Source organism: Haliaeetus leucocephalus, unplaced genomic scaffold (genome assembly GCF_000737465.1).
Source record: "Haliaeetus leucocephalus isolate CR32 unplaced genomic scaffold, Haliaeetus_leucocephalus-4.0 Scaffold157, whole genome shotgun sequence".
Taxonomy (NCBI): domain Eukaryota; kingdom Metazoa; phylum Chordata; class Aves; order Accipitriformes; family Accipitridae; genus Haliaeetus; species Haliaeetus leucocephalus.
In genome coordinates, this window is record NW_010972593.1 from 2,228,441 (window position 1) to 2,242,527 (window position 14,087).

General features: G+C 53.8%; 1 protein-coding gene across 1 annotated transcript in view; it reads right to left on the bottom strand.

Annotated features, from left to right (window-relative positions):
• Window positions 1-14,087, bottom strand: part of ADAMTS10 (ADAM metallopeptidase with thrombospondin type 1 motif, 10) — a 44,510-nt gene that overhangs the window by 6,943 nt on the left and 23,480 nt on the right. Inside the window, exons 11-15 of the mRNA XM_010562295.1 lie at window positions 12,406-12,513; window positions 9,029-9,174; window positions 8,528-8,591; window positions 7,552-7,654; window positions 575-708 (exon numbers count right to left, since the gene is read on the bottom strand). Coding sequence (XP_010560597.1) covers window positions 575-708; window positions 7,552-7,654; window positions 8,528-8,591; window positions 9,029-9,174; window positions 12,406-12,513 — 555 coding nt within the window. The remainder of the gene's footprint in view (window positions 1-574; window positions 709-7,551; window positions 7,655-8,527; window positions 8,592-9,028; window positions 9,175-12,405; window positions 12,514-14,087) is intronic.

A 14,087-nucleotide genomic window follows, 5' to 3' on the forward strand; every position in this document is an offset into this window, starting at 1 on the left:
CAAGGAGAGCTGCGTCCCTGCAGCACCAGCATCGCGGTAGAGAGCCCATGTGAAGCCTCTGGCTCTGCCCTGCTGCCACAGTACATGGGCTAGCAAGCGGGTTACCAGCACAGCTGTAGCTGCCTATGGTGCAATCCCCGCCTTTGTTCCACAGTATGTTCAGCCCCATAGAGACAAAAAGATCCCAGAGACACAGGAAGGGAGACAGACAGAGACAGAGAGGGAGCCTGTCTGCCTGCCTGCTGGGGGACATTTGCCACTCCCACAGCGCTTTCTTATAATTAAACTTTTATAGCCCTCCAGATCCCATTTCAAGGGAAGTATCAAGTGCCTGGGGCTACATAGGCTGTAAATGCAGAGACGCATTGCTAACGCAAGCCAATGTGGCAACTGGTGCATGGAGAGCGGAGAGGCACAAGTCCAGAGGTGGATGTGCTCCTGCTCCCACAGGTCAACCAGGAGCCCAGGCAGAAGGATGCCTGTGTCTGTGTGGGTGGGTGGAGGGCAGCACTCCCCTGCCCAAGGGCCTGCCCTTGCTTTCCCATCCCGAGTCTGTCCCAGACCCCGCCAGCACCTTGCACTCCCCGTTGACGCAGATATCGTTGGAGTCCTGCCGGCACGGCGTCCCATCCACCACGGCTGCAGCTCGTTCTGTGTAGAAGTTGAAGCCCTCGGCCAGGCAGTTGAGGGAACAGGCTTTCACACCCCCTGGGAAAGAAGCAGAGGTTCAGATGATGCTGCCAAGGAGAGAGAGGAAAGATGTGGCGAGCCAGAGCTGGATAACAGCCGCCTTACCCTCAGCCTCCCCATGCCTCCATCCTGTGCCTGGCCCACTGCACAGCTCCAGATGCTCAGGAGGATGTCCCTGTCTGTCCCTGCCAGGCAGAGGAACCCAGACACCTTCCTTATTGATCAGCACTGAGCCAAGACCCTTGAATTGGACACCAACACACGGTAAGACATTGTGCCTTCTGCACAGCCTGGGAAACATGGGCTGTATGTGACGGGGAAGGAAACAAACTGACTTGTTCTTATCTGGTGTCGGTCACTCCTGGGTCTCCTGGCACTTTACAAGGGCTGTTGACACCCTTGTGCCCATTTTACAGACAGGGAAACTGAGGCAGCAGCTCTTAAGCAACTTGTCCAAAGTTTTTCAGCTCCTAGACCAGTTACTAGGCCAGAGCAACCACTTCTTTCTGTTCAAGGCTGGTGGATACTGAGTCCTTCACAGCAAAGACAATGACAGCAGCATGAGGCCAAAGGGGAAGGATGCTCAAGCTATAGCTAAATTACTGGCTTCGCAACACCCCTTGCCAAAGCACCGTCTAAGGAAGAGAGACTGGATATCTGTATATTGGCTTATGGTGTCCGGGAACAGGATGTGGGACTGGTTATGGAAGGAGACACCTGAGCAGTGCAGTTTCCTGCCTCCTGTCATTGGATTTTATCAAATGCAGGTGCAGACTGTGGCATTTGCTGCCTTTACTGAGCATGCCAAGGAGACCCAACAGCCTGCATGACCCTGGCAGAGAGATGCATGCCTGAGCTGTGGCAGTTCACTCCTGCAGGCACCGGCAACAGTTGTGAGCCATGTGCCAGAGCTGGGAAGCACCTAGGTTGGGAGCAACCGAAATCTGCAAAACTTGCAACTTGATACAGCACATCAAATGGGCAGATGGAGGGGAGGGGTGGCCCAGCTGTGCCCTGGAGCACCCACACGCAGCTGGGGGGAAGAAAGAGCAAAGCCAGGAGAGGGAGGAACAGGAGGAGACATGAGAGGGGAATTCAGCAGCTTGGAGGCATGCTGTCGAGCAGGATGCCTGGACAAGCCCCTAGAGAAGGTGCTCAAACAACCCTCCCCCTGGAGAGCCAACCCTCTCTGCAGCACCTCAGGCTCTCTCCTGCCTGGCGAGGGAGCTCCAGGGCCACCGAAGGTGACAGCGCAGGCATGACCCCGAAAACTCACAGCCATCTAACCACAGCATGCCTGAGCCCCTGGTCTGTCCAGCCAGACCTCAGGTGCAAAACATCACCAGCACGGCAAGAAAACACGAGTCACGAGGGACCTATGCTGGCTGCAGAATCTCCCAGCTTGGAGAGAGAGTACCACTGAGTCCCACCACCAACTGCACACCCCAAGCATTAAACTGTCCCACCAGCCTGGGAGAGGGGCTTGTGCTGGCCCTTCCCGAGATGTATCTGTGATTTAGCCAGTGCTTGCTGGCTCGGGAACATCTCTCCTGCTAGTGGCCTCGCTCCTGGCAGCCCAGCCGTGTGCTCCGTCGGCTGCGTGGGACCCTTCGTCCCTGCTCACATGCAGCTCTAGGGCCACGCTCAATCCTGCCATCACTGGAGTGCAGGGCAGACTATGCAATGAAGCAGAGTTGAGAAACAGCCAGAAACTTGGGCTTTTGTTTCAGAGTTCTCAGATGGGTTTGCTAAGCTATTCACACGCACTCCCTAATCCCTTCCTTGTCTCCAGCTACAAGGAAAAGCAAGACCCATTGCAGACACCTTGCAGTTCCCTGGTGGGCAGCCAACCTCTGCCACAGCCTGTTTCTGCCTCTCTGCCAGCCCTGGTTCCATTTTAGTAGCTCCCAATCAGCTACATGATCCTGCTTTCTATCATAACTCCTCACTGCTGCTGCCCTATGCCCAGCCTCCTCCAGCAGCAAAGCAGCCCTGAGTGTAATCATCACAGCCTTGAAAGAGGAGCCCGTGGGGAAAACTGGAATAAAAAAATATAACAAGTCAGAGGAAAAATAAAAAAAAAAAGAAAGAAAAGAGGGAAAATAAAAGATTGGGGATTGGCGGCATGAGGCCATATTTCTTCCTTTGCCTTAAGTGCCTGACTTTGTTACTGGGCTGCAAAAATGGTGTGAGAGCATGAACTCAGCTCATTGCAGAGCCAGGGGTGTCCACAAGGGTTTCCTCATTGCCCTCCCCTTGCTGGAGCCCAGGAGGATCCATGTGTGTGCACATATGTGCATGCACGCTTAAATCCCTAACAATTTAACCTTCTTTTGAGGTGAGATCAGCAGAGATGGAGGAAAGCGTGTGGAAGAGAGCAAGCCCTCAATGCTGGGACAGCTGCCCCAGTTCCAGCCTGTCACTGGCAAAGACCCATCACTGCTGATGCAGGCCCTATATCCTGGTGGCGCCGAGCATCTCATGTGCACAGAGGGAGCCTGGGTAGCAACTGCTGAGCAGGGGGAACTCAGCACCCATCACCTTCCTGCCTGCAAGAGCTGACAGCGGGTGCTGGACTTGGGGGTCCATGCACAAAGCTGGGACTTGGGGTCCTGTGGTCATGCTGCCACCCAGCTGCTGCTTCACATCGGACAAATCCCTACTGGTTCTCCTCATCTGGCCACTTAGGAAAAGCTTGCAGATGGAGAATTGCTGCCCTTAAAAGAAAAAGTCCTACGGAACAGAAATGGGGAGAGGGAGAATGAAGGAGGGGGGAGAGAGATGGACAACCTTGCATTGGTACTGCATCCTGATTGTGACTGCTCCAGCGAGCCAGCTGGGCCACCCGAGCTCAGGACCAGTCTCCAACACACCTTCCCTGGTGACAATTTCCAGGCAGGATTTGCCTTTGGCAGCCACGTCACCCTCCCACTGATCAGAGGAAAGGGGGCCTGGTATCACTGCCCAGTGTCTGTTAGGAACTGCAGTTTCCTTGGCGCTTAGCTGGCCAAGAGGTACTCAGATGGTCTGGGCATCACCTTGTCCTTGTTAAGGTGGTTCCTTAAAAAGGCAGCTTTCTAAAGCCCTAGACCAGTGACAACTCTGTGTCCCCACAACAGCAACACTGACCACAGCAAACAGGGTGAATTTCAGACCCCAGAAAGATCCTTTGAAACAGCACGACACGCCTTGACATTCCTGGAGACGGGAATTAAGGACTGTATTTTCAACAGCAGCCAGGATCCAGACCCTCCTCTCCCAGCACGTGAACTATCTGGTGGGAGCTGCGCTTTTTGAGGTGGAAGCGTTAGGTCTGGCTGAGCAAGGCAGTGCTCTATGTCTTTCCAGGCCAGCTCACTGCTGCCCAGTGATACCCACATCCACAGGGAGTGGGATCCTCAGCACAAGCCCCATGGGGCATTTAGCAGCAAAGAGGCAGGAGAGGCTCTACAGTGCCTGTTGTCACCTGTGCAAGGTGGGTCCACCACCATGGGAGAAGAGCCCACTTCCACAGAAAGAGTGGGACCCCCTTAGCCTGCCCACTGCCTAATGTTACTATTAATTGACTGGGAAACAAGCAGCAGACAAGACCATACAACCCTAAAGAGCACAGGGCCTGACATAAACACTGATCAGGTCCCCAGTCCCCTGCTCCCAGAGAGGCAAACCCCCCGGTCATGCATGGGCCCACAGAGAGCTGCCCACCCTTCGCTTTGGGCTTAGTCCAAGGTACTGCTTTTAATCTTTAATATAGCTATTAAAATAGAATAGAATAGAATATTTTCAGTTGGCTACGCAGTGCCTCAGAGGATGTTTTGCTCCTCCTGCCTGCCCTGTCCCATAGAGGAATTAAAGCGCATTACAATTTATGACGAGCAATCTCCTGTTTTCTGCAAGCCCCTGCTCCTCCCCATCTCTCTCCCAGCCCCGTGAGCTGCTCCACTCTCCCTTGGCTCTTGCATCCGCCAAGAGCAAAATGAATAACTAAGCGAATAAAGCAAAATAAACAAACAATTAAAGCCGCGTTCCACGAGGTATCTGCTGACTGTTGAGCTCCAAAAGGCTGAGCTCAGCGCTTCTTGCTGGGGCTGTGTCTTGCGATCCCGGGGTCTGGGCTCCAGGACTGTTATAAATCACCTCCAGGAAAACACGCTGTACCAGCCCTGTGCAAAACCCAACCTCAACTTGCCAGTGACCCGGTGGCTGGCGTCAGGCTTTCAGTGGGTGGCTCCTTCCCATCCCAAATTCCCTGCGGGATCGGTGTCCTCCCCCATCAAAGCCAGCAGGGTATTCTTTGTCTTCAGGGTGGGGGTGCTTCGTGCCTAGGACACTTCCCTGAACCGATGTGGGGCCAGTGCCTGATGGGCAAATGGCACAAGCACCCCTGCACCACCGCTTCTTTCGGCAAGGAGGTGGCTCAAGTGTGCAGTGCCAAAGGCAGCGGCTGAACTGAGCAGGGGAAGAGGCTCAGCAGAGGGCCAGGGTGGTGAATGGCTCCCAAAGCAGGGACACGTGCCCAAAAGCAACCTGAAGAGCAGATATGCTACCAGCTGGAGGGCGGAATGCCTGGGGACGAGGCTGCCAACAAGGATGGATCCTGGGGGGCTGCTTGTGCTAGTAGGGAGGGAGGGACTGACATGCACCACTCCAGAGCAATCTGGGCACCACTGGAAGAGGCCAGGAGGGACTGAGGGAGATGATGGCCAGCCCGCATTGCCTCCTCGATGCTGGGGTAGGGATGCCTTCTAGCACAGGGGCTGCAGGGAGAAAACACGGGTCCTGAGAGCAAAACACCCGTGGCAAGGGCAAGACAAGAGGGGGCTGTTCCCTGGGGGTCTGATCTATGACATGGAGAGGGTGGAGGTGCAAGGGACGCTCCCTGCCTCCCCCACACATGTACCTCTGACACCCAAATGACACCAAGTATCACAAAATCCTGCAGGAAAGTGAAGATGCAAGTACTCATGCTGGTAAAGTCATAGTCATAGAATCATGGAGAGGTTTGGGTTGGAAGGGACCTTCAAAGACCATCTAGTCCAACCTCCACCCCTTGCCGTGGGCAGGGACATCTTCCACTAGATCAGGTTGCTCAAACCCCGTCCAATCTGACCTTGAAAACTTCCAGGGATGAGGCACCCACAACTTTTCTGGGCAACCTGTTTCAGTGTCTCACCACCCTCATCATACACTGTTTCTTCCTTATGTCCACTCTAAACCTACCCTCTTTCTGTTTAAGACTGTTGCCCCTTGTCCTGTCACTATAGGCCTTGGTAAAATGTCTCTCTCCATCTTTTTTATTGAACAGCTGCAATCAGGTCTCCCCAATCCTGACCAGAGCATCCAGATTTGGGCAAAGAATTTTGTAGGTGGAGGGGAACGGTGATGACACCTTACCACCTCCACAGTCCCAACTGATCTGAGGGTCCAGTGTGGACAGCCCATGCCATGAAGAGTTGATTCTGCTAATCCCAGCTGACAGCTCCCAGGCAGGTGGGTGTCAGCACACATGATTTCTTGAGAGCTGGGAGACGGCCACTCTGCTGGCCAGGGGCTTGGCTCCCAGAACAGGCTGAGGAGCTGCAGCTTCTAGCACCTCTCTACACAAGTGAATGTGCCTCAGTTTCCCTACCTGGGCCACCTCAGAGGAAGACAGTGATACCCTTTGACACTGAATAAACAAAACAAAACTGCTAAACAGCACGGCTCCTCGTGACCATTACCCACAGCCAACCTGGAGAGCTGAGACAGGTCACTCCCAGATCCCTTCAAGACACGATCATGCCAACGCTCACAGCCTCCTGGGAAGGGGACAGGCTTCATCACCTTATTTTATGGAAGAGGAAGCTGAAGCAGAGGGAGAGGAAGGGGCTTTTTTTGAAAGCCGAAGCAAAAATCAGTGTCAGAGTCAGATTACAATTCAAGGGCTGATGTTCAACCGGCCAACCGTCCCCTGGACTCAAACCACTGGGCCATGCCTGGGGAAGAGAGAGGTCTGAGCAAGGGCAGATCCAGCCTGCGGGGCTGTCTTCTACCTTGGCATCCACTGGGGTCTTTGTGTGACTTACTGCTTTGCAATTTTATTACATTTTTATTGATCCATCCCCTGCAGCCTCAGCACATCTGCTCCAGCTGCAGGAGCCCCACTGGGAGGTGTGCTTATTTACACAGCTGTGAAGGATTTCCCCAGTCAAGTTCATTAACTACATGAAGGAGACGCGCTGTTCTTTCTCATTATTAAGAGATTTCTGCCACAGAAGCCTCCTCCCGCCTCCTCTCCTCGCTAGACATTTCTGCAGGACACAGGAGGACTGACCTCGGGAAGAAGGGAGCACTGCTCTTTGGAGGATCCACCAGTTCGCATCCCTTCCGCCTGTGCAGGAGCTGGAGCTTTACCTGCCTGTGCAGAGAGGGTTGCCCTGTTTTCTCCCCATCAGGTACCAGACACTAACAACTCCCTTTTCTTGTCTTCCTCTTTGCTCCCTCAGCAGTTAAGGAAACAGACTTGAGGAAAGAAACTAACAACTCCGATGCTGCTGGGATTGTTTCTGGCAGAGCAATGAAGTTAAAGGGCAATAGTACAGGGGTAAGTAAGTGACTCAGGTTGGGGGGCATGGCAGGATGGTCATGGGCCAGGCGCCTGGAGGGATGCACATCGATCCGCAGTCGTGCAAGGGGGAGGCAGCACGCCCCAGGAACACGGAGTGGGCAGCCTGCGGGAACTGGGCTAGCAGAGGTGGTGACTAACTGCCCACCAGACCATGAGACCTGTCCTTGCAGAGAGTGGGGGACAGCAAAGCCATGCATAGCCCTGAGCCAATTCTGCCTGAGCCAAGGGATGCTCAGCCCAGTCCCAGCACTCACCTCCACGGTATGTCTTCCAGGTGTAGTACTTCCCTCGGAAGGGGACGTTATCGAATTCGGCACACTGCAGCTCTCGGAAGTCCTGGGAGCCCGGCGGGCAGTCCTGCAGCCACACAGCCAGCAATCAGTGTGTTGGCAGGAGCAGCCTGCCTTATCAGCTAGGAGGGCAGGAGCTGCTACAGAGCTCCCAGCTGCAACTAACACCAGCCCTTCAAGGAAATGGACACCAGCCCTGACAACTGGACACTGCTACAGTATGGCAGGAACATCCTTCCTGCAAAGCTAAACACTATCTGAAGATGAACGGCATGAGCCCTTGGGCCCCAGCTTGTCTGTCTGCAGATGCAACACTTGCTCTTGTGAGCAATCCTTTAAAAGCTAGGTGCAAAGCCCAGGGGAAGCAATGGGGAGCCATTTATTTTCCTCACTACCAGCCTGCGGATGTTAAAGCTACCACTTCCCAGGTCCAAAGCTTCATTGATCTTCCCTGCAGCACAGCTATTTCTCTGCTCCCCTTGAGGTTTAACCCTGGGAAGCAGGGTGCTATACCGCATTTCGTGAGCCACTCTCACCTGACCAGGCCTGCACTTGCAGCGTATGAGAGGCAATCGCTGTCATGTCAGTGCTGGAAGCCTCTGATCTCTCCTCCTTTGCCTTGTTATCTTTTCGGGCCCCTTCTTGATGCTGAAGCCCTGCAGGGACGTACCGCCCACCCGCCCTCTGAGCCAGCTTGCAGCTGGTGTAGGCGTGCATCGTCCTGTTTGGCTTTCCCCATTGCAGGATTGCTGCCGGCACAGCGTGGCTCACCCCTACCCAGCTGCCTTCTCCTGTGGGTCCCACAGCTGCACATAACGCCCCACATCCATGCAGAGAGGGCTCATCCCCACCTCCCTGTTGCGACACAGAGCTGCCTGCCCCACTGGCAAAGCCCTGCTAGCCCACCGCTGCTCCTCTCCCCGAGCCTGGCAGTACTCACATCGGTGTTGCAGGACCGGTACCGTTTCCGCTCTCCCAGGCAGTACTTTCCTCCGATTGTGGGCCTGCCAAACCAAGAACAAGACGGGAGAACCAGCTTAGGGCAGTGAGCCACGTTTGTAGCAGGTGGCTGCCCCAAGTTTGCAGGAGCACCATGGCTTTTCCCAACCCTGCTCTGCTGCAAGGATGGATCCCGCCTGGAGGGGCTGCTGCAGAAGCGCAGTGCCCCAGCTGACTTCACATGCTCAGCTGCAAGTGCACAGTGGAGTTGTACAAGTGGCTTTGGGTCTGTGGCTGCAGACCCAACACCAAAGCAAGAGCACCTAGCTGCTGTGAAAGCGGGACATGGGATTTGTGTGCGGGAGTCAAGATCTTCCCAGGACCTCAGTGCAGAGCTGCACAGGCACCTGGCTGCTGCCTTCCCCATTGACCTGAACAGTGATGCCGTAGAGCCAGGACAAGGCAGGGCCATGCCAACACAACCACACACATGTACACCTACCGCGGGCTGTCACAATGGCGAATGGATGACGATACGCCTCCGCCGCACGTCCTGCTGCACTCTCCCCAGGACGACCAGGCTCCCCAGGCACCATCCACCCCCTCCGGTCGGGTGCCAAAAGGCACACACTCCCTCTTGTAGCACCACTGCGGAAAGACAGCTTTAAACACCCTGAGCCAAGGTCTTGTCCTCCCAGAGCGCTCCCCAGCCTCCATCAGACATGGCAGCCAGTTTAGGGCTGGGATCTGATTTGATCCTGTGAAATCTGAACTCAGAGGTGTGCTGGCCTTGGAGCCAAGTTCTCCATTGCAGAGGGCATTCTCCTCTCCCTGGGTACCCTCTCCTCTGAGTCACTCTGTCACCATTTGCACACGCTGCGTACTCGGGGTTCACAGGGGTGGTGGGACCAGTGCCCCCCTTCCCAAACCCCAGTGCACGATCCTGTGAGGAAGACAGCCATGGGCAAGTGGGTCACCTTCCCACTTCTCCTCTAAAGGGGTCCTGGGCACTTGGGTCGATCAGGGTGACACATTGTGAACAGGGACACGTAAAAGCACGCATCTCACTGCCTATAAAAGCATGCAGCAGTGAGTCCCAGGTGGGACTTGGACTGGAGCTGCTGCTGCTGGGCAGCAGGGCCAGGATCCCTGGGGGGCACGGACACCTCTACCGCCAGCTGCTCCCTCCCAGGATGGAGTGAGTTTTGTATGTGTACTTGGAGCTCAAGTTGTGGTTAATATGTTAAAATGACCCGATCTGCAAAGGGTCCAGGCTAAAATGAAGTTTTGATTGTAATAACAACGTTGTTGTGTCATTGTTCTGCTGAGGATCCTTAAAGAATCCGCCTGCCCCCATCCTATTGGGTGACAGATGCTCACAGAAACTTGCCTATGAAATATTTCCCTTGGACCTGGAAAGCGTCCTGCACCCCCTGGAGTCAACAGTGATGCAAGGAGCAGGACACTGCCAGACCTGCTGCCGTTCTCCGGGCACGGTGCCGGACACCATGCCTCAGGGGCTGAGATAATCCCAGGAAGGAAGAAACCGCTGTGCGCTCCTTCCAGGGGCTGATAACCCACCCTGGAGCTGCTGGCACGGCCTCTCCCAGCTCTTTCTGAGCCAGGCTCTCCATGGGCAGCACAGCCAGCAGGGAAAAATGAACCATGACCTCCCAGGACACTCAGCTAGTGACCTCCTTGCACACCAGTGCCTTTCCAAAGGTGAGGACCCATGCAGAGGAGATCCTCTGCAGGCACAGCCTTTCTGGTGTCCCTGCTATTGCTCCAGACGGGAGGTACTGGAGCTGCTGCTTCTGCAGGCAGGACCCAGGAGCCTAACCAGCCCCTGCAAACCCCACCATGCACTCAGGGCTCCTGCAAGCATCAGCGATGGGCTCTGACCTTGCACCCTGGCTGCTGGGAGCAGACCCTGGCTCGGTCTCCTGCGGCAAGCACAGACGTGTGCTGGCTGTGAGACCAGATATGAGCTGGGGGCGTGTGGGGAGGGAGGATGCGTAATGAAAGGCATCCTCACAGGGTGCGCTGATCATAACCTGTGTAACAAGTGCTTGATTAATGAAAATTTAAAAAAAAAAAAAGAGAAAAGAAAACCAAAACAGGCAGGGAAGGAGCCAGCAAGACAGTGAACCTGCTATCTGAGCAGCCAGGCTGCTGGGGGCACCCCTAAGGCAGCAGAAACTACCACCAGATCCAGGCCTGAAGTCACTCACTGTGGGTTCTTGGGGTAAAACAGGTGAAGCCATAACAACCACAGGGAATCAGTTAAAAAAAAAAAAAAAAAAGAATTTGGGAGGAAGAAACTACCAGAGGTCTGGGATGTGGGCACCACCCAACAGAGCTTGGCTCAGTCTTTCCCCCACACTGCTTCCCCAGCTGGGTGGCAGAGCTCAGAAACTCACCCTATCTCTCCTTTAATCTCACATACCTTAAATAGGTTCTATGCCCTGATCCTTCCCTCTGCTCTCCCCAGCTAGAAAGGGAGAAGCCAGGGAACACCTCAGAGAGCTTCTCCAGCCAAGGGTTGAGGTCTGAGGGCTCACCTGGCTGGCAAGCGCAGGGGCCACCAGCCAGGAGCTCCAGCTGGTGAAGGTGCAGAAGCTTAATAGAAAGGTGCATCTTCTTTCACCCAAGGATATCAAGTCACTTCTAAAGCATGAATTAATACCAAAGGATAAACAGATGCACAGGAAGGTAACTGGGGGTTCAAACTGAGTCAGTATCTTCACTGGGAATAGCTCCCATGAGTCCTGGGTGCTGTGACTGCTTGTCACTTCACTTCTCTTAAGACTTTTGAAGAACTCTGGTTAAAAAACAACTAGTAAGTGGGGAAAAAAGAGATATTTAAAAGTGGGAAAAGCTGGTAAAAAAAGATGACTAGTAGAAAAAAATTGCCATTGTATATGGTGAATCAGGGGATTGTTTGATTGCAGCAGGAATGTTCAGCCCCAGGAGCTACCTACTCCTTTTCAACCTAATTTCCAGCAGAACTAAGATGACTGTTTGCAAAGAATAATGCATTTGTCAAAGCCATCCTCTTTCCTGCACATCAGCTTCTCCAGCTTCCTAAGAATTTGAAATTATTCTTTAATTTCTTAGGAATTATTTTTCCTCTAGTGGAAAAACACATGCCCATTTAATGGAGAATGTCCCAGCCCCAATTCTCCATTGTCCCTATTATTACTCGGTTTGCAAAGGCACTTTGTTTTAACAGCGCTACACACTCGCTTTATATTGGCACAAACAGGTGTAGGAGATGCAGGGAACAAAGCAGTACGAAAAATCAAGTCAAAATTCACTTTCAAAGTAGATGGTGATGAAAAATCCTACCCTCCTCTCTGAACTGAGTCTGAAAAATGAAGGTTTCATCATATCTAGCCTTGCAAGGCAATTTTTCACAAGTTCCTCTGAAAGCATGTTACAAACCCACTGTCCCTCCTGGGGAAAAGGGCAAAAATCGCTTTTCTCAGGACAGCCAGGAGACCTCAGCAGACCTGAGAACAAGATGTTCATCTACAGCATATGGCATTGCTTGAGGTCACCTTACGGTGCCTCCTAGGTGAGACCAAGAAGCTCACTGGAGCAGGGACTTCATATTCTGCATTTCCAGCAACATGCAAGATGATCTGTACTTTGGGGTGATTACAGACCCCTGGGCTCCTTGGCACATCCCAGCCTCCCCTCGTGCTGGCGAGGAGGGTGGGGGTGGCTCCAGGTTCTGGGAGGCAGGGGAGGACAGGCTGATGGGTGCTCTTAAATCAACTCCGTGCCCACCAACACAAACAATAATCCCAGTTATCGCTGGAGGAGGGGATTCAACCATTCACTGTCAACTCGCTGTGGTGCCCTGAGCTTCCTTACCCCCTTTTCAATGGTGTTGGTTTGGCATATGGTCCCCTCAGCAGCAGGGATGCTGTTGGTTATGCAGCGGTTGCTTTTACTCAGACACCATAACTCACTGCAGACTTCCTGGAAAGAGAAAGATTTTGGGGAAGAGAGGGGGAGGGAGGAAGAAAGAGACAAAGAAACAAAGCCAAGGTTAGGATTCACTTGTGCTAGGGGCTGCAAGGCTGGGGCAGCAACATGCCGGTGTGCTTGAGAAGCACCAGCTGGGCTGGGACACAGGGACAGGAGTGTTTTCAGCATGGTGGGGGGAAAATGAGATGAAATCTTGGAAGGTGTTGCCAGCTGCAGTCACCCCAAGGCCACTGACAGCTCACCCTCTGACAGCTCTCCTCTCTGGACTAAGCCTAAGCACTTCTCCTGTGGCTGGGGTTCTCTGGATTTGGAGGTTCTACTGCGCTCAGGTACCAGAGCTGGTTCCGAAGCCAGCCCGCACAGCCAAACTTGGTCTTTGTGACACAGAGGACACATCTCCTTGGACATCCCGGTGAGGCCCGAGCTGATCCTGCTGTGCTCCACCTGACCCCTCTCCCCAGGACTGAGGGATGCTCTCTTTTTTGGGTCTGTGCAGTGGAGGCCAAGCACAAGGGCCCATTCCTAGCACCTGCCATGAGCATCCATACACCACATGGGTCCAGATCTGCCTCTGCAGGAAGCTGGGACTCCCTGGGAGCATCAACACAGCACATCTGTCATCTGCTACAGGAATGTACTGCAGGTCACAGTGTGACTGTCTTGTGTACTGGCAATCTGCAGCCACCCTAACAGTCCTAAAAGAGAAGACTCCTCTGGAAGATTCAGAGCCATTTTCAGAATAATCAGAATAACACCAGATACTGAGCTAGCCCTTCAGCAGTTCCAGAAGTGGGCACTTCTGCTCTCTGGCTCTGCTAGGTGCAGTTGGGTCCACAAAGTGGGCTGGGCTGAGGACTCCAGAGCTCTTTCCAGGAGGTTTCCTGAGCCGCAGATCCTGAGCTTTCAGCCCATCCTGACCTCTCAAATCATGAGCAAACAAAAAGCTTCTCTTGGCTGTTCCAGAACCCACCCAAAAGTCAGGTTCACGACACAGACTCTGCAAAGTTGTCACACCTGCTAAATCAGAAAGTCCAGGCCCTTTGAAACGGCTCTGCCACTAAATCAGCCAGGCTGGACTTCAACACCTGCAAACTGCAAAGCAACACCTAAAATCCAGAGCTGAGTTTCCTGCCAGTCACCATCCTGCTCCTATTACTACTGAAACAAGCCTATGGAAAAACTTGCTGCTGATTTCAGAGAGCAGCGTGCTGTGACTTAGGCTATACATGAAAGTATTGAACAGGTTCACATTGTCAATGAAGGAAACAATCTTGAGATGTGAGAGCAGAGCCCGAACAGCCACGGCTGCTGCTAATGTGCTCCCAGCACACACTGGTGCCACTGTCGGTGCACACCAATGCTGCGGCATGGGCTGAAGGACCCGGCATGCTCTGTGCTGCATGCTCTGGTGCCAGCACAGCGACCGCCTAGCCTCCTGCTTGCCCCTATGGCAGCATGACCTACAAGACAGCTCCTGCAGGCTGCCTGCCTCCAGTCAGGTAGCAGCCTGTTCATCACCCCTCCGGGCTTGGTTCAGCCTTGCAGCAAGGCATTCCTCCACCCCA